General features: G+C 35.9%; 3 protein-coding genes across 6 annotated transcripts; 1 reads left to right on the plus strand and 2 right to left on the minus strand.

Moving 5' to 3' along the window:
• Window positions 1-508: 508 nt before the first annotated feature.
• LOC105229758 (lipase member H) lies at window positions 509-4,138 on the minus strand. Its single transcript, XM_049454567.1, has 6 exons — window positions 2,959-4,138; window positions 2,684-2,855; window positions 2,384-2,613; window positions 1,199-1,414; window positions 927-1,127; window positions 509-852 (listed from the first exon to the last, which is right to left on the minus strand). Exons 1-6 carry the CDS (start codon window positions 2,987-2,989, stop codon window positions 635-637), a joined length of 1,068 nt encoding a protein of 355 aa, XP_049310524.1. The 5' UTR covers window positions 2,990-4,138; the 3' UTR covers window positions 509-634.
• Window positions 4,139-5,280: 1,142 nt separating this feature from the next.
• LOC105229759 (p21-activated protein kinase-interacting protein 1-like) lies at window positions 5,281-6,910 on the plus strand. The gene is made up of 4 exons (XM_011210194.4): window positions 5,281-5,551; window positions 5,611-6,129; window positions 6,198-6,274; window positions 6,341-6,910. The coding sequence occupies exons 1-4, from the start codon at window positions 5,345-5,347 to the stop codon at window positions 6,777-6,779; spliced, it is 1,242 nt and encodes a 413-aa protein (XP_011208496.2). The 5' UTR covers window positions 5,281-5,344; the 3' UTR covers window positions 6,780-6,910.
• A 501-nt stretch (window positions 6,911-7,411) lies between these two features.
• On the minus strand, window positions 7,412-17,096 carry LOC105229760 (histone deacetylase 6). 4 transcript variants are annotated; one of them, XM_019991598.3, is made up of 12 exons: window positions 16,719-17,096; window positions 15,393-15,578; window positions 15,183-15,313; window positions 13,936-14,119; window positions 13,729-13,865; window positions 13,506-13,640; window positions 12,747-13,447; window positions 12,175-12,679; window positions 11,920-12,115; window positions 11,218-11,835; window positions 10,957-11,044; window positions 7,412-8,567 (listed from the first exon to the last, which is right to left on the minus strand). In XM_019991598.3, the coding sequence occupies exons 1-12, from the start codon at window positions 16,719-16,721 to the stop codon at window positions 8,200-8,202; spliced, it is 3,252 nt and encodes a 1,083-aa protein (XP_019847157.2). In that variant the 5' UTR covers window positions 16,722-17,096; the 3' UTR covers window positions 7,412-8,199. The 4 variants fall into 4 exon arrangements, with proteins under 4 accessions (XP_019847157.2, XP_011208497.2, XP_019847158.2 ...); XM_019991599.3 differs by having other exon boundaries at window positions 8,429-8,567; window positions 10,890-11,044; window positions 16,719-17,078; XM_011210195.4 differs by lacking the exon at window positions 10,957-11,044 and having other exon boundaries at window positions 8,359-8,567; window positions 11,263-11,835; window positions 16,719-17,077.
• Window positions 17,097-17,117: the final 21 nt, after the last annotated feature.

Raw genomic sequence — 17,117 nt, forward strand, 5'->3', positions numbered from 1 at the left:
AGAGCCGGAAGGACAAACGGACATGGCTAAATCGACTCAGCTGATAGGGTCTCCGACGTTTTCTTCTGGGTGTTACAAACTTCGTGGCAAACGCTCTGTTCCGGGCCTATTTACTATACGTATTAGATCAATTGAAGGTCGAGATAAAGGTTGGGAGTTATTACCACCCCGTCATATAAAGTGGATTTAAAAAATTATTCATCGACTGGCGATGCTGATTTGATTAATTTTTGAAAATAATATCCAAACCTCACGTACCGAGTATGGGACGCACGATATAAATCGTGCTTTTTGAAGTTTAGCTCTAAGCACATATAAAATATCGCACTTGCATTAAATTCTATTGACTCATAAAGTCGATACAATCATTTGAGCTAATCTGGTTTATAAACTGCGACACCGATCTACATATATAAGAAATTTGAACATCTTCTCCGAAATTTTCATATCAAAGGGTTCGAAGGCCTTGCACTCACATAGTTAATTTGTGTAAGGTACTTGACAGTTTCATTTACTATATTTATTCATAGTTAAGCATATATTTATAGACATATTAATATAACTCTCACTACCCTATACATGAACACTGTTTTCAGAGAAGATAATTACGGATCTTCTCCAAAATATATTGGCGTTAGTCCAAACCCAAAGCGAAGCCTGGTTTACTACCAGTCTTCAAATAGTAAATGCCACGCGCAGTCAACGGCACAGGATCACCCATTAATATCTTGGTACCCGTGCAATTACGACCGATTAACTCTTTCAACGATGAACAGGGTGCAGCATAGAAACCTTTCTCACTATGTATGGATTCCGCAAAGTACTCATAGGAACGACCGTGGCTACAGCCGGCTAAGGGCGGGCGAAAGAGAAAATATATAAAACTGAAAATAATGTTAAATAAAGGAAAATTGTTTGGCACTCACTAAAGATTTGTGAAATCTCTGTGCAGCCCGGTTGCGGTGCGCCGCCGCCATTCGGATAAAAATCCACGCAACCAATTGGTTCACGAAAACCCAAAACGCCACCACAACTATGTATGACATCAACGAAATCTGCATCTGATGGGTCTAAATGATGCTCCGGTCCGCTGCAGTTTTCAAAAGCCGGTCGGGCAGGATCGAGACCTAGATTGTTATTATAATTAAATTAAGTCTGTGAAATATTATTGTGGAATTGTCTCGAATCTCTGCCACACCTGTGATTCTGCCAACACGATATTTGGTGTAGGACCCTGCATAGCCCATTATATGCGCCCCCAAGCTATGACCGATTAGATGTATGCGCTTGGAGTCAGCATCCTTTTCCTCAACAAGTAGATCAATAAGCTTAGCAACAGCTCGGCCCACTTGCACGGTGTAACGTGCGGGTTTCAGATAGTAAATATTGTCTGCTTGATCGCGCCAATTGATTGCTAAGAAAGTAGAAACAAAGTAGAATTATTAAAAGTATATTATTTTTATATTGTCCCGAAAAGTCTTGTAAAAATCATGTAAAGTGCAGTTTGTTATCAATCCCGAAATCTTTTATTTCCTGAAAAAATAATTCTTTAAAAGATAGTTCGAAGAATAGTGACTTCCATAACTATAATGTAACCGTCCCTTTATCTGGAGATAGTGCACATTCCATTCCATTCCTGAAAGCATAAACCAACTAGACAGGCGTTCTATTAAGGAAAAGGACAACCCAAATGCGCACTACGAAATGATGGTCCTAAAGACATTTGGACTAGGTTGTCCATCCGTTATCTAAATTTTTTATTCTTTGACCTAAAGTTACCTCTCTGCGATACGACTTAAACTCTGTTAGATTCTACCGAAACAGTTGAACTGGTCTATTTGGACTGGTTGTCCATCCGTTACCTAAATTTTTTATGCTTCGACATAAAGATACCTCTCTACGATAAGTGTTGAGCTCTGATCTCTCTAGATTCTGTCGAAAAAATTGGACACAGAACCTTAATTTTTTATGCTTCGAAAATTATTTTCACTGATCTTTCCGATATTCTAACGAAGCCAGTAAGATCTCTGACTGTTAATCATCGATTCTCAAGCAGCAATTCCTTAGACCTCTATACGATAAGTCCTAAATTCTGTAGGATTCTGTCGAAACAATTGGACTGGTCTATTTGGACTCGTTGTCTATGCGGGACCTTAATTTTTTATGATTCGACCTGAAGGTACCTCTCTGCGATAAGTCTTAAATTCTGTAGGATTCTGTCGAAACAATAGGACTAGTCTATTTGGACTGGTTGTCTATCCGGGACCTTAATTTTTTATGCTTCGACCAATATTAGTGTGTACAGTTCCGAGTTATTGATGGCCGCTGTATTTTCTACCCCAGAAACTACCATATTGCTTAATGTTCCCACATTGTAACTTACCGAAAATATTCAAATTCCCGCGCATAGTGTATGCACCACGTATAGATTGTATTGAGTCACTGGTCGTGCTCGACTTCCAACCGTGTACCAAAATTTTCGTGTCCAAATCGGCGTTGAATTTACCGGCCATCTCTTCCCAAGTATCGCGCTTCTGTCTACTCTTCCTACCTTCACTGGTAGTATGATTGGCAACAGATATTTGCATTGTTGTAGGATTCGCGGTATTTGCACTGAAAATGAGTATATTTATTCCAAATCGAGAATACAAAAAAAGTCTTGTGAATGCCCTAGTGACATTACCTATCAAACAGCTCCACATGCACGAAATCCGGCACATCGTCTTGCTGACTATCCTGGGGTGGCTCTGTTAGATAGGCAACATGAGGTTTGCCATCACCATCGGGCATCCACATCCATGTACGACCATAATCCTCCTCGTCGGGCGCAACTTCGGCGTGGCTTAAGGCTAATACTTGTCGGGATATAATCAAATAATTTTATTTTATTTTTAATATTTTTATAGTATTTCATTTTCTTAACTTTATTTGTCCTACAATATTAATTGCATTCCTTACCCAAAATTGTTATTAAAAAGTGCAGTTTCATAATTTTTCCGTTATGCAGCCGTTGACACTTCAAATTGAACTGAAGAAATTAAGTTTGAGTAATCGAAACTTTTGTATTTTTAAATACTTTATTTGAAGCTAGAGCTATTTCATACCCTTATCTGCTTGTAAAAGGCCTCTAGTTACATGCGGAACCCGATTTCCGCAATGCCTATCCGCCACCTGCTGTTAAATAGGTTAGATAAGTGCTCATAGCATTGAGACACAAAAACTGTGAAAGCATATAAAGAACTGAATCGAATTATAATTTAACGACATTTATAATTAATTTCAAATTCAAATTATTCAAACGGCCTTTAAAATTAAAAAAAAAAATATTTGAGGAAATTCAATTTGCCACTATCCTAAAGAAAGCGTTAAAATTATCAGAATTGAATTCGTTCCAGAGAAATATGTATCAATCGCCGGAAACAAACTCTCAAGCTTCATTAACGATCTTTAACTTTCATACTTCACGCACTTCTTTACTGTCGTAGACACAGCTTACGCGATTATTACTGTCTTACTACTGTGGGCAAATCACGACCAGGACTGCCATCAACTGATGAACAACATGTCAGTAAAGAGTCAGAGATCTTACTGGCATCTTTGGAATATCGGAAGAATAATGAAAACTATTTTGAAAGATCATTTGGGCCTAAGAAAAGTGAAAGCACGATTGGCACCAAAATCACAAAATTTTTTCGAACAAACAGTGTCGCGTTAACGTCTTCGAAACAACGCTTTCCGAGTCTTCGATCTATGCTTATGACCCGAAAACAGATAATCAATCGGCCGAAGATCGTGGCAAAGGTGAGCTGAAGCCGAAAAAACCACGTGAAAGCAGATCAAAAATCAAGGTTATATTGACAGTTTTCTTCGATTATCAAGTGGTGGTGCACTCCGAATTCCTTCCGACCGGCCAAACTGTCAGCAAACTCAATCGACCGCTTCGAGTAAGCCGTTTTAAGTCAACTGAAGACATTAAAAATGAATCGCTATCGACAATTGAAAAAAGAGTTGGCACAAGTGTATGGGAACCAAATGGATAACCGTGTGGATATTCCGTGTGATACTAAATGATATTTCTAGCTGGGATTTGGTCTTATAATGTGGTTAAAAGCAATGAAACGCAGAGAGCCTGACCTTTGCCAGACCGCACTTAATACCTAATTTTTTCCATCAAAATCTCTTAAGTTGGAGCACTGAGAACCATGGAATATACCTCGTCTCATCCGGCTGAAGGCTTGGAATTTCTAAAGATAATATTCCAGCGTCTCATCAGCTGCCGCGCATGCTCTGCAGCCCACCAAATTCATTTTTCCAATTTTATGAGGATAGAATCTAATTTTGTTTAGAAATAGCACCTTTTTTGATCTATCCACCATCAACACTAGCCCAAAGTAATTTTGTGATATGGCCTATATTGCTAATATTACAAGACCTGAGCAATGTCTCTGGGGTCTATTGCTTCAAATTGTATTCCTATCTGCCACCGAACGGGCCAATTCATCCGCCTTTTCATTTTCTTCTATTCATATATGACTGGGTACCCAGGTGAAATTAACCGAGTTTCCTACCTACAGAAAGTGTAGTTATTGCCTGATTTCATAACTTAAAGCGGTGAGACCCAGTATTCGTGCTATGGGGAGCTATAATTGTCACGTGGCTGTCCACTAGAAAGATAATGGACTTGCTGATTGGAGCAAAAGCCCTTTTGACACCTTCCGTTATGTTAACAACTTCGACCAGAAAGACTGAATTGTAGGCATTTAGTTCGAAAAACCTTCTGTGGATTAGTACAGAAGAAGAGCCTTTCTGTAAAAGCTACATACATGAGCTAACTACAGCTGAGAGGCAAAACCTAGCCAAAAATTTGTTCAACGAGTTTCCACCTGGTCTAGACGTAGTTTTGATAAAACACGCCCAGGTGTCCAAAAAACGACTACCTTAGAAGATAACGGGACCGAAGTCCGCGAACTCGTATTGGCAGTCCGCCGATTGCAGCTGCGTTGGATAGCTGAGATGGTAACGATCTCAAAAGACATCGTAGTCACATCCTACATGTGATGCAAGTATATTATTCGTAAGGTTCTTAGCCGCTTTTGAAAATCAAATTGTTTAACTGGAAAAAATATCTATATCAGAAATTCATTCAAATTTGGGCATTTACTATCAAACTTTATCGATAATCGATATACCTTCTAGAAATATCGAAAATCTTGTGTTTGCTTCAGAATGTTTCGTTTCTCATTTTATCCCCCACATGCCCAGACAGAGAACGTATAATATTATACGTTCTCTGACAATTGTCAACCGGTGTGTAGAAAACGTTAAAACATAAACATTGCGGGCTATGGAAGTAATTATCGGAACTTATGAGGAATTCCTTCTCGGTTATAAACTCGTAATAAATGAAAATGCGAGTTTCGTGCAATCCTTTGCAGATAAATCGCATGCGGGTCCACTAAAATGTGTAGCAGTGCATGGGAACTTCGTGGCTACTGGCGCCACAGATGATCGTATCTTCTTGTATGACATGCGTTCGAGGAAGCAAACAAATGTAAGTCTTAAGTGTAAGCAGCATGGTCATTTATTGTTCACATTTATTAAACTTCGCAGATTATTTTGTCGCATGAGGGTACCATCAACGCATTGGCTTTTACACCGGACAGCTCACATTTGCTATCAGGCGGCGACGATGGACGTATGATTGCGACACGTCAAAACACTTGGGCTACAGAGGGTAATTGGAAGGCACACAAGGGTTTAGCAGTCAACCAAATCAGTTGTCATCCGAGTGGTAAGCTAGCACTGTCACTCGGTGCAGATCGTGTATTATGCACATGGAATCTGGTAAAGGGACGTGTAGCGTACCGAACTAATTTAAAGAGTCGCAGTACGTTGGGCACGCAACCAGATTGTCTGACGTGGTCGCCAACTGGTGATTATTTCACCTTATGTGGTTTTCGTGCGGCAGAGATTTGGTCTATCAAATCGGCAGATGTTTTGGTGAGCCGAAAGACAAAGGAAAAGCCTATATGTGTTTGCTGGGTGGCTGATGAATTATGTCTGGTTGGCTTGGAAAGTGGTAAAATATTGTGGCTTGAAGTGACAGAAGAAGAAGAAGAGGATGAAAAGGTAATGTGTTAATAAATCAATAGGAGAAGTTATTTTCATGCTAAAATATATCAATTTCATGTTATTAGGAACATTTTACGGAAGCGCACGACACAAGAGTTAAAGTTATGGCTTTCCATAAAGACACATTAATAACAATATCGAGGTTGGTGAACAAAAAAATTAAAAAAGACTTAAACAAAACTAATTTTATTTCAATATTTTGTTTCAGTTCCGGCGAAATGAAAGCTTGGCAATTGAATATAAACCAGAAAGATTTGAAACCAATGTGCACAACCAACATCGGCTGTCGTCCGACCTGTCTTAGCATTTTAGACCTAACTCAATTCGGTGGTGCTTTTGTTTTAAAGAATAACGACACAAAAGAAGACAAACAACAAGTAAATATTGTACCAAAGAAAGCTGTGAAGCCACCGGAACGTGGTGTTGTTACGATTGAATACGAGGACGATGCGCAAGACGAACCGGAGCAAGAAAGCAGTGAAGATGACACAGATTCATCTGAACCGAGTAGCAGTCAAGTGCAAGAAAAAACAAGAAAACGAAAGGGAAATGTTGATAAAAAATCACAATCACAAACAAAGAAAAATCAACTGAAACAAAAAGGATCACCACTCAGTAAAAAACAGAAAAATAATAAAAATAAATAATATTTTTAAATAAAATAGTTGTTAGTAAAAATAACGGTGATGTTATTTTATGGTAGAAAGAAAATTATTTTTGAATAAAAAATGTTGTTTATACGAAGCAGTTTCTCAATATAAGCTGAGCGGAGTTAATATGAGATAGTTTCAATTGTTATTGGTTTTTAAGGTTAGGGTTGGTTGTTGTTTTATCTAAAAATATTTTTCTTTTGTTTTTAAGTATTTATTTGAATGAAGGATTGAGTGATTTCAGCTTGCGTAGACCCAAATATCATGGAAGGGCGCTTTTTAGAATATTTTTCAAATACCCCTATGGTTCAGTCGATCAAAATCAAGTTCTTTCATGAAAAACTTATTTATTTACCAAGATAAAATGTGCTCAAAACTTGGCGTAGCTATTAATTGCCATACAAACGACTTTATCTCCGAACTTTTTTCTCTGCAAGGAGCCTATTTTTGGCGACAAACAAGGCAATCAAAATTGAGCATAGCAATTAATTGCCATACAAACGACTTTATCTCCGACCTTTCTCGCTTTTTCTCTGCAAGGAGCCTGACACTCTCCCCTACTTATTTCACAGCGACCACATGCAAACTGGATTTTAACATCACAGTCGATGAAGTTAAACAACATGTTTTCTTTGTAATTTTATTAAATATTTTAATTTTGTTAATTTTTTTACAATAATTGCTTTTTTACTTTTTGTAAAAACAGTCATAATTTCAATTGCCTCCAAAGTTCAGCTACACATATTCATACATGTGTATGTAACTTAATAATTTCCCTCGAACAAATTTGTATGTATAAATATATTAATTTATAGTTATGTTATTAAAATAAAAATTAAATATTACCATATAGTAGTATTGAGTTTTCTTATAATCTCTTAACAGCAGCTATAGCTTCCAAAAAAAGAAATATATTCATCTTGGTTAACAATCAAATCGGCCAGCGAGCATTAAGTTGAAGAACAATAAATTTTCAATATAAAAATGCAAGCCGATTTCTTTTTACGACACATACAAGACATATGTATGTATTTTATGTGGACCAGACACGCAGTGTAAGTGATTTAATGTACACATTTAATTTTTTTTTTTGTTTTTGCTTTCAAGTCTTTGGTTAGTCTGTGTGAGAAAATATTGTGTTTCTAATAGAAATATATAGATGTCGTCGCAAGTCAGCAATGTATACATATTGTAACTAGATTGACATACATGTATGTATGTATATAAGTATCGTATATAGTATATAGTACTAATAGATAAATCATCAACTCGATATAAAGTAATACAACAATTTAATATAGAGGCGATAAATCAACGGCCAAAGGTACTGGGCGAAAAAATGGAAAACATGTCTAAGCGGTGGAAATGATGTACACAAATAATTTTGTACTGTCGTCAGCAGTAATAACAGGTATTGTCAGTTGCTCGGCTCAAGTTGTATGCTAAACACATGCGCATCGTCGGCATCGCAGTCTTCGTGATCGCTGTCATCGCCGTTTGCGTTGTGCCGGTCCGGGTATGACCACACCATGTCTTCACCGAATTTATGACGATGTAGTCGATTTTTGTATACATGCAATTTACTGTTATCTATATACGCCTCGCATGGATAACACCAAACGGACAAATCGCTGAAGCTAAGCGCTAACGGATGTGATTGCTCTATGCTATGGAAGAGCATATGTTCCATGACGTAACGACCGCAGAGTACTTTGTAACAGCTCAGACATATCCAATTTTCGACGGTTGATGAGCACTGCTCGCAAGGTGCACTGCTGTCTATGGCTGTGCGGTGCGAAGGACAGGAAATAATAAAATGAAATAAATAATTAATATTTATATTTTTGTTCAAGTATTTTGTATGTACAGCGAAACTTATTAAAGGAGAAAAAGTTCAAAAAGCGTAAAATACAGTTCGTGACAGAAAAGCAGTGTACTGAATAAATTTAATTTTCAAAAGATATTTAACTAATCGAATAGCGAAGTTTTTGTAAATGAATAACATAATATTTCGTTATAAAACAATTTTGTCACAAATTGAGCGAAATTTTCAGAAAAATAGCACAAAATGCCAACAACCAAATAAATTACGTATATTAAGTTAATGTATCCTAAAATTTCGAAATTAATTTTTCGATTCGTTTTTCGAAAATAAAAAAATAAACAAAATTTTTAGAAAAATAGCACAAAGTGATAAAAAAAAAACAAAAAAAAAATCTTCTTAATAAAAAAATATTTTCTTAAAATTTAATTTCGAAATTTCGATTCTCTTTTCGAAAATAAAAAAGCAAACTTTCCAGAAAAATAGAACAAAATGCCAAAAACCAAATAAATTATCTTAATTAAAAAAATTTATTTCTAAAATTTAATTTCGAAATTTCGATTGATTTTTCAAAAATAAAAAGCAAACTTTTCAAAAAATTAGCGCAAAATGCCAAAAACCAAATAAATTACCAAAAGTTTAAAAAAATATTCTTAAAATTTAATTTCGAAATTTCGATTCTTTTTCGAAAATAACAAAGAAAACTTTTCAGGAAAATAGGACAAAAAGTCAAAACCAAATAAATTATCTTAAGTTAAAAAAAAATATTCCCAAAATGGAATTTCGAAATTTCGATGCTTTTTTCGAAAATAGAAATTCAAGCGGTTAGAATTTTATTTAATAAATTTAATGAAAACAATAATTTAAATTTTTTTGGAAACCATTTTGATTATAGAATTTAAAAAATGTTAGCATTCATAACTAAACGCATTCATTTACATTAAACAATTAATATTATATTAGAGAATTTTTAAATTATACTATTTGTACTAAATTTTTTTCGAAAATTTCGATTTTATTTTTCGAAAAATTATAAATTTGCTGTTTAATTTTGTGCTTAATTATTTTCCGATAGTTATATTTTCGAAATTCCGAACGTTTTTCATCGAAAATAAAAACTCTACAGATTATAATTTGATTTTTAATAAATTTCATGAAAATAATAAAAAAAAATAAAAATAAAGGAAAAATAATAATAAAAAAATAACAATAAAAAAAATTATAATAACAAAAATTATAATAAAAAAGAATAATAAAATTAACCATTATTTTTGATTTAATAAATAATTAAAAATATTATTATTGTATTAAAATTGTTGCATTAAAAAAATAATTTGTTTATTTTAAATTTTATAAAAATTATCACTGAAATTTGTTTTTGTAGAACGGAGTTTTGGTTTAAAAATAAAAGAAATAAAAAAAAAATCGAAAATTTGTATGTTAAAACAACTGTAAATTGTCTATCATATTTGTACGAAAATTTATTGGAAAAAAATAAGTTCGAATTTCGACTTTTTTTGAAAATTTATTGGAAAAAACACATGTTCGAATTTCGAATTTTTCTTCGAAAATAAAAGTTGGGGCTTTAATGAAAACCGTTACTAATTAGCAACATTATTATATTAAAATTACTGGAAGAAACCCCTTTTCAAACAAAGTTCGAAATACAATTTTTTTCACAAAGTAATAGTTTTAAAAGCATAAATACATATATTATAATACTGAAAGAGCGTTGACACATGATTACAATATAATAAAAATTGTTTAATATAATTATTTATGGCATTAAATGCGTATATATACATGTACATACAACTTTACAATAAAATAGAAATAATACATTTAAAAAAATATATAACGAATAACACCTCTCTCTCTCTTTCTTTAACAGATGGCTAAACCATCCAACCACACTGAGGTGTATCCATATGTATGTAGAAACCGTTATTTTTTGAAACATGCAAATTAATTTAAAATATTTATGGCAATTTGCAACATGCATAGCTGACAGAGATGTATGTGATAAATATATATGTATGTATGTATAATAATGCATATAAGAATATAATATATATGAAGATGAGGCAATAAAAAGTATTCCAAGCATATTTTAGACAAACAAGAACAATATATGCTGGCACGCGTACACATACACACACGCACAAACAAAAAGCGAAAGTAGAAGAAGCGACAATTTGAAACATGTATAAACACCAGAAAACAAAAATAAAGCAACAATAACAAGAATGAACGAACAATTAAAAGTGTAACAATTGGAAACAAACCTACAAAGTCTAGAACACGACATTGAATTAATGTGTTTTCAAACAAAACAAAAGACACGCTGCTTACTTTTCGGCGCCTTCTCAGGACGCAACTGTTTTAAATGAGGACATGTCTTTAATGGAACAACGGCGAACATTTCGTTATTTTGCAAAGCCTGACGATGCATTTTTGATTTTCGCAATTTTTTTTCGTTTCGCATTTTTTTTTTGGTTTTTGTTCAAATAGTTAATGTTTGTTTTTGTTTGTGTGCAGTCATGAAAAGTAAGAACAAAAACATAGAGGTTAGTTAATAGTCTCGCACACAAAATTGCGTAAATGTTAAATTACCTCTAGGTTTTCGGTGAGAAATTCGGTTAGGGTTTTAACTTTTACCTTCGGCTTACTGCCGCTCGGTTCCAACGCCACCGCCGTGTCAGCGACATTTTCACAGCCAACGACGCCTTTCGCCTCATCCGTTGTGATATCTAAATTTTTCATAGTAGCAGAAAGAAAATCCTCATTGTTATTTTCGCCAGCGAATTGTGGCAGCCGCTTGTTGAAGACCAAACTCTTCCAATAGCGTTGTTGCACATTCAAACAATTCTGTATCGTCTCAATGCAACTTGTGTATGCAGCGCTCAGACCACGTGCCGCATTGCCGTTAAGCTGTATGGCTGGTATTGGATCGCCCAGCAGTGATTTGGTGCACATGGTCATCGCATAGGAAATGGAGTGCACATTGTAGCCACCTTCCAAGCACAAAATCAGGCGTCCACCAGCGAGTGCCGAAAGCCAATGTGTGAACAGACCATAAGCTTCGGGTGTTACTTTGCAGCCGCCAAGTGGATCGCCGATGGCGGCATCAAAGCCAGCCGAGACGAGCACTAATTCCGGATCGAATTCATAAGCTATGGGCATGACGAGCTGTTGGAAGGCCATTACATACTCCATATCGCCCATGCCTTTCTGTGTGGTTAATTAATGTTAAGTTTTCAAGAAATTTTAAATATTATTATTTGCGTGTTAATGAACAACCATCCGACTGCTCACCTTATTCCACGGTATATTTACATTGAAACCCACACCGGCACCTTTGCCCACCACATCGTGGTCGGCATCTTTACTCTTCGGAAAGAAAGTACCGTTATCATAGCGATGTATGCTTATATAGAGCACATTCGGATTCGATTCGAAGATATGCTGTGTACCATTGCCATGATGCACATCCCAGTCAATAATTAAAACGCTAAAAATTAAATTTCAATAAAAAACAGAGTTGCCACATAAACATATTACGAAAATTACCGCTTAAGACCGTGATCGCGTATGGCATACTGCGCCGCGATGGCCACATTATTGAATATACAAAAGCCATGAGGTATATCAGGCTCGGCATGGTGGCCGGGTGGGCGCACAATGCACACACCGCTGCGCGCTTCGCCAGTCAGCACTTTGTCGACCACTTGCAGCACAGAGCCGGCGGCCAGCGTGGCGCAATCGAAAGTTTTCGGATGAAAATAGACCGAATTATATTTCTCACCCATGCCCTGCAGCTCATCTTTATCGCTAATGCGTCGTATGAAGTTAACGTGCGCGCGTGTGTGCGCCAAACAAATCTCATCCGTGGTGGCGATGCGTATCGGCAGCTGCTTCATGCGTTCGGTGAGCTTGTAGTCGACGTGCATTTCGTAGATGCGTCTTATGCGCTCCGGCTGCTCGGGATGACCCTCTTCAAAGGTGTTGCTGTGCTGCAGCATCAGTTCGTCGTAAACATAGCAAACGCGCACTTTAGGTGCCAACAATTTGGTTTCTAAGCAAAGATATATTTGATATATATTTCACACTAATTAAAAATTAATTAAAAGTTGAGTAATTACCCTGCTTAAGAAATTGCAAACGTTTCGTGTTCTGCGCCACCACTTCGGGTAACGTGACCGGTGCCGTGTCTCTGGTGGGGAAGCGTTCGGGCAGTGGTTGGCCGCCAATGAAGAGGCGACTGACTTTGTGCAGTTTCGGTTGTGGATTCACGTTATTCAGCTCCTCCATCGTATACATGGGCTGGACTTGTAGGCAGCGCCAGTATTGGCGATGTGCATAAATGCAATTGAATATTGTATCTTGTAGTACGTCACATGGTGGCTCGATCTTTTCCACCAGCGTGGGGCAAGTGCCGCCCAACAGCGTGCGTAATGTGAGTGCTGCACCCTCGGAGAGGGAGTCAAGGCAGTAGCCGCCTTCCAGTACGACGGCAATGCGTGATTGTGCCAATTTCATGAGTGAACTTAGTAAATGTGGATAGAAAGCGGGTGTAACCTCCATTTCACCCTCCGGACAACCTAATGCTGCATCATAACCGGCCGATATGATTATCAATTCCGGTTGGTACTCAACGGCAACGGGTATAACTAACTGCTGGAATATGGCCAGATAATCGCCATTACCCATTTTGGTTTTATTTAACGGTACATTGAAATTATAACCCAAACCATTGCCACAACCGATGGCATCAAAATCGGATTCCTGTAGATTTGGCCAGAATGTGCCGTGCTCATAACGGTGTATGGAGAAGTAAAGCACCCTATATTTTGAATAAATGAAATATTATACGCCAAAATGCAAAAATTTTAGGCACCCACCTTGGATCGTTGTAGAAGAAACGTTGTGTGCCTTGTCCATGGTGTATGTCCCAATCGACGATCATTATTTTGCTTAACTTCAAAATGTCCAAAGCGTATTGTGCTGCAATGGCCACATTGTTGAAGAAACAGTAACTGAGGAATACACACATACACATACATTCACAAGCGTTGCATACAAACGTAACTACAGATACAAAAGTGTAAGACAATTGTAAAGTACCCATTGAATTCCGCCTTCATCGCATGATGACCCGGTGGCCGTATAATCGCCATGCCATTCTGTACATTGCCGGCAGTTATGTTCTCAATTAAGTCAATGGTCGAGCCGGTGGCCAGTAGCGACAATTCAAATGTGGACTACAGCAAGATTGTGGGAAAATATTTATGCAATGCAGAAAAAAAACAATTAGCTTGCAATAATACCAACCGGATGTAGGTAAATTGAATCGAATTTTGAACTTAGATCTTCCATTCCCTCTTCATCTTGCACACCAGATGTTTGTTGTAGCAGCTCATAATGTTCGGCGCTGTGCAGTAAGAGCACTTCATCCTTTGTCGCACGACGTGATGGTATACGTTGACATTGTTCAATGAGTTGCAATTCTTTACATCTGGATTTTGTGGCATTAAAAATTGAAAAATATATAATTTTTGTTAAAACAAGAAAAAATATTTAACTTCGACTGTTTTAAAGTATAACACCCCTCATAAGTGCATTTCTTTTAGCATAAAAGGGTATAAAAAGATATTAAACTTGATTTCGAACGTTCAGTTTACATGACAGCTATATGATATAGTGGTCCGATCTGAACAATTTATTGGGAGATTGTAGCAATGCTTTCGACAAAACTCAATGCCAAATTTCGTGAAGATACCTTGAGAATTAAAAATGTTTTCCATACAAGTACTTGAGTTTGATCGTTCAGTTTATAGGGCAGCTAGATCCTATGGTGGTCTTATCTGAGCAATTTTTTTTCAGATATTTATCTTTACCCTAGCTAATAATCTATGCCCAAATTCGTGAAAATATCTCGTCAAATAAAAAAGTTGTCTATAATGGAATTTAGTTTTTATCGATCAATTTAAATGACTGCTATATGCCACGATAGTCCGATATCGTCAACTCCGATAAATAAGGTTTTGGGGTATGCAAAGTTTCAGATCGACAGCTCGAAAACTGAGGGACTGGTTCCCTTAGATATAGACAGACAGACAGACAGACAGACATACAGACGAATATGGCCCGACTGTCGTGGAAACAGATATTTTATAGGTTATAGTCACGTTATGTTAGTTATTATGACTTATTGTTGTTGCCATAGCTAGTTTTCTTGCTCCCTTTATATGTCATAGTCACTTTATGTATTTAGTATTTTGTTGTAATGATTTATTGTTGTCGTTTTTTATTATTGTATCGCCTACTTTGTATTTTAACAATCTATCTGTGTTACCTAAGTTGCTTTCAATTTGAAATATAAACTTATCTGCGCAATTAAAAGCAATTGCATTCAAAAAACAATATGAAGATAAGATTTAGGACGAGATTACACGCACCCTCATGCATATTAAATGCATATAATACACCGTTACAGGTACAAATGCTCTCCAATCTCCATTAATAATTAAAAGCGTAAACAAACAATATAATATATGAGCATTTTCAAATGTACTCACCTCTCCAGCACACGAGTAAAGCGTTCCGGACTCTCTGGATGATTTTCGTCCCAAAGGCAACGATGCTGCGACATCGATTCATCATAAACAATGCCAGTAGGCTTTTTTATTATTGTTTTTGCGTTGACCGCCTGGAAACGAAAACAAGAATAAATTGCCAGAAATCTTGGAATATTAGCTTCTTTATTGTTAAAGCAAATAGAAGCTTACATTTTGGAAGATATCCTTTACAACTTGATCATGTTGGGTTTGTTCCTGCATTTTGAGTAATTTCGCTTTGCGTTTAGCTTCTAGTAGCGCTGCGCTCGGCTTGCTGGCTGCTACTGCTGATTTGACCATTGCGCGAGTTTGTATTTTAGCTTTTTGCGCACCGCGACGTGTAACAATTGGAGAGCTCTACAGTTGGTTGTACGTATGTGTATAAGAGAGATGAGTAAAGCGTAAAAAAGCTCACTAATTAGTATAACTAATATGTATGTAGGTTTTAACTTTGTATAAAATATGTAAATTAGCACAGTTATCACATAATTAGGACAAAATGGATATTATCGAATTTTGTTAACTTTATAGAATCTTTGAGAAAAGCGTGTGGTCTTGAGGCGGTGATCTAACAGACTGCGCCCTGCAAGCAAAAATCAATGCAATATTAATGAAATTGATTTCCGGTTTCTTAAGTACGCCAAATAAGCGCAAGTGTTGATGATGTGGGTGTCAACAATATTGATACCACATATGTATGTACGTTTGCTGTGACATACTTTTATACCCAATAGTCAAAATTTATAATTTGTTGCAGCTGTTGAAGTCACAACAATTAAATTTGTATAATTTATGATGAGCATGAAAATGTCATTAATTAGACATAATCTTTAGATAACAAACCACTTATATTATTGGTAAATCACAAATCTTTGAAATGCTTAAATCTTCTTTCAAAAACTTTCATATTTAATAGTGTGTTTCGCATATCTTTATGAAAACAAACGTTTTAAAGTCAAATTCTGGAAATACTTGTATTATAAACAATGGTTAAGAGAATTTCGCGATATTTCAACATCTACGCCACAATGTTTTTAAAACATTTCAAATAGATTTGTTTACAAACGTATGTATGTAGGTACTACATATCTTAAGAAGGTTTGATATGCAACAGTGATCTTGCTTCTGATTTGCGTACAAATATATATAGTTATTGTTACAGTTTATGACCATCGAATACAATTGCTAAAGGTAAGGAAACCGGTTCGTAATAAAGAATAAAAACACGTACAGTGGTTCAATGCACTACCAAATTATGGCAGTAATCTAAGAATCCCGTCCCAGCAATATTTTTTTACCGGCATGAGAAGAAAAGGAGCTCTATAAAAGATATACAAAAGGCGATCCCTTTTTACCCAAATTTATAACCATTTATGGTATTTCTACGATACGTCAGCCCATTGTTATATGTAGGGCTAAATTATTTTTAGGTATCTTCAGGCCTTACAATTTTGGCAAAAATATAATGAAAGGCTTCATATTTCAGGCCATACTTACCATTTTCGCTTAATAAAAAAATAACAAATCTTAAGATTCTTTTGTCGCTGTTGTTATATCAACATCAAATCCGTTGGCTATTGGTGTATACAATACGTACGTTGAACAAGATGTAAAGAAGTTCTAACAATACATTTTTTATCCTCCTGTGTTTATAAGATAGAACACAATTTTAGTTCAATATTACGAACGCGTCAAGTATAAACAAGAAGTATTGTGTAGCCTCTTATTATTTCAAATAAACCAATATTTTATATGCACTATCGAATTTTCCTTAATTAAATGTATGCGAAATGTTTTTCTTTAGTTTCTTTAGAGCAACGCGCCTAATCACAAAAATTCCGACACACAGACGCAAAAATGGACACACGTTTTATTACTGCTTCTTCTTCTCATTCA

The sequence above is a fragment of the Bactrocera dorsalis genome, chromosome 4 (genome assembly GCF_023373825.1).
Source record: "Bactrocera dorsalis isolate Fly_Bdor chromosome 4, ASM2337382v1, whole genome shotgun sequence".
Taxonomy (NCBI): Eukaryota; Metazoa; Arthropoda; class Insecta; order Diptera; family Tephritidae; genus Bactrocera; species Bactrocera dorsalis.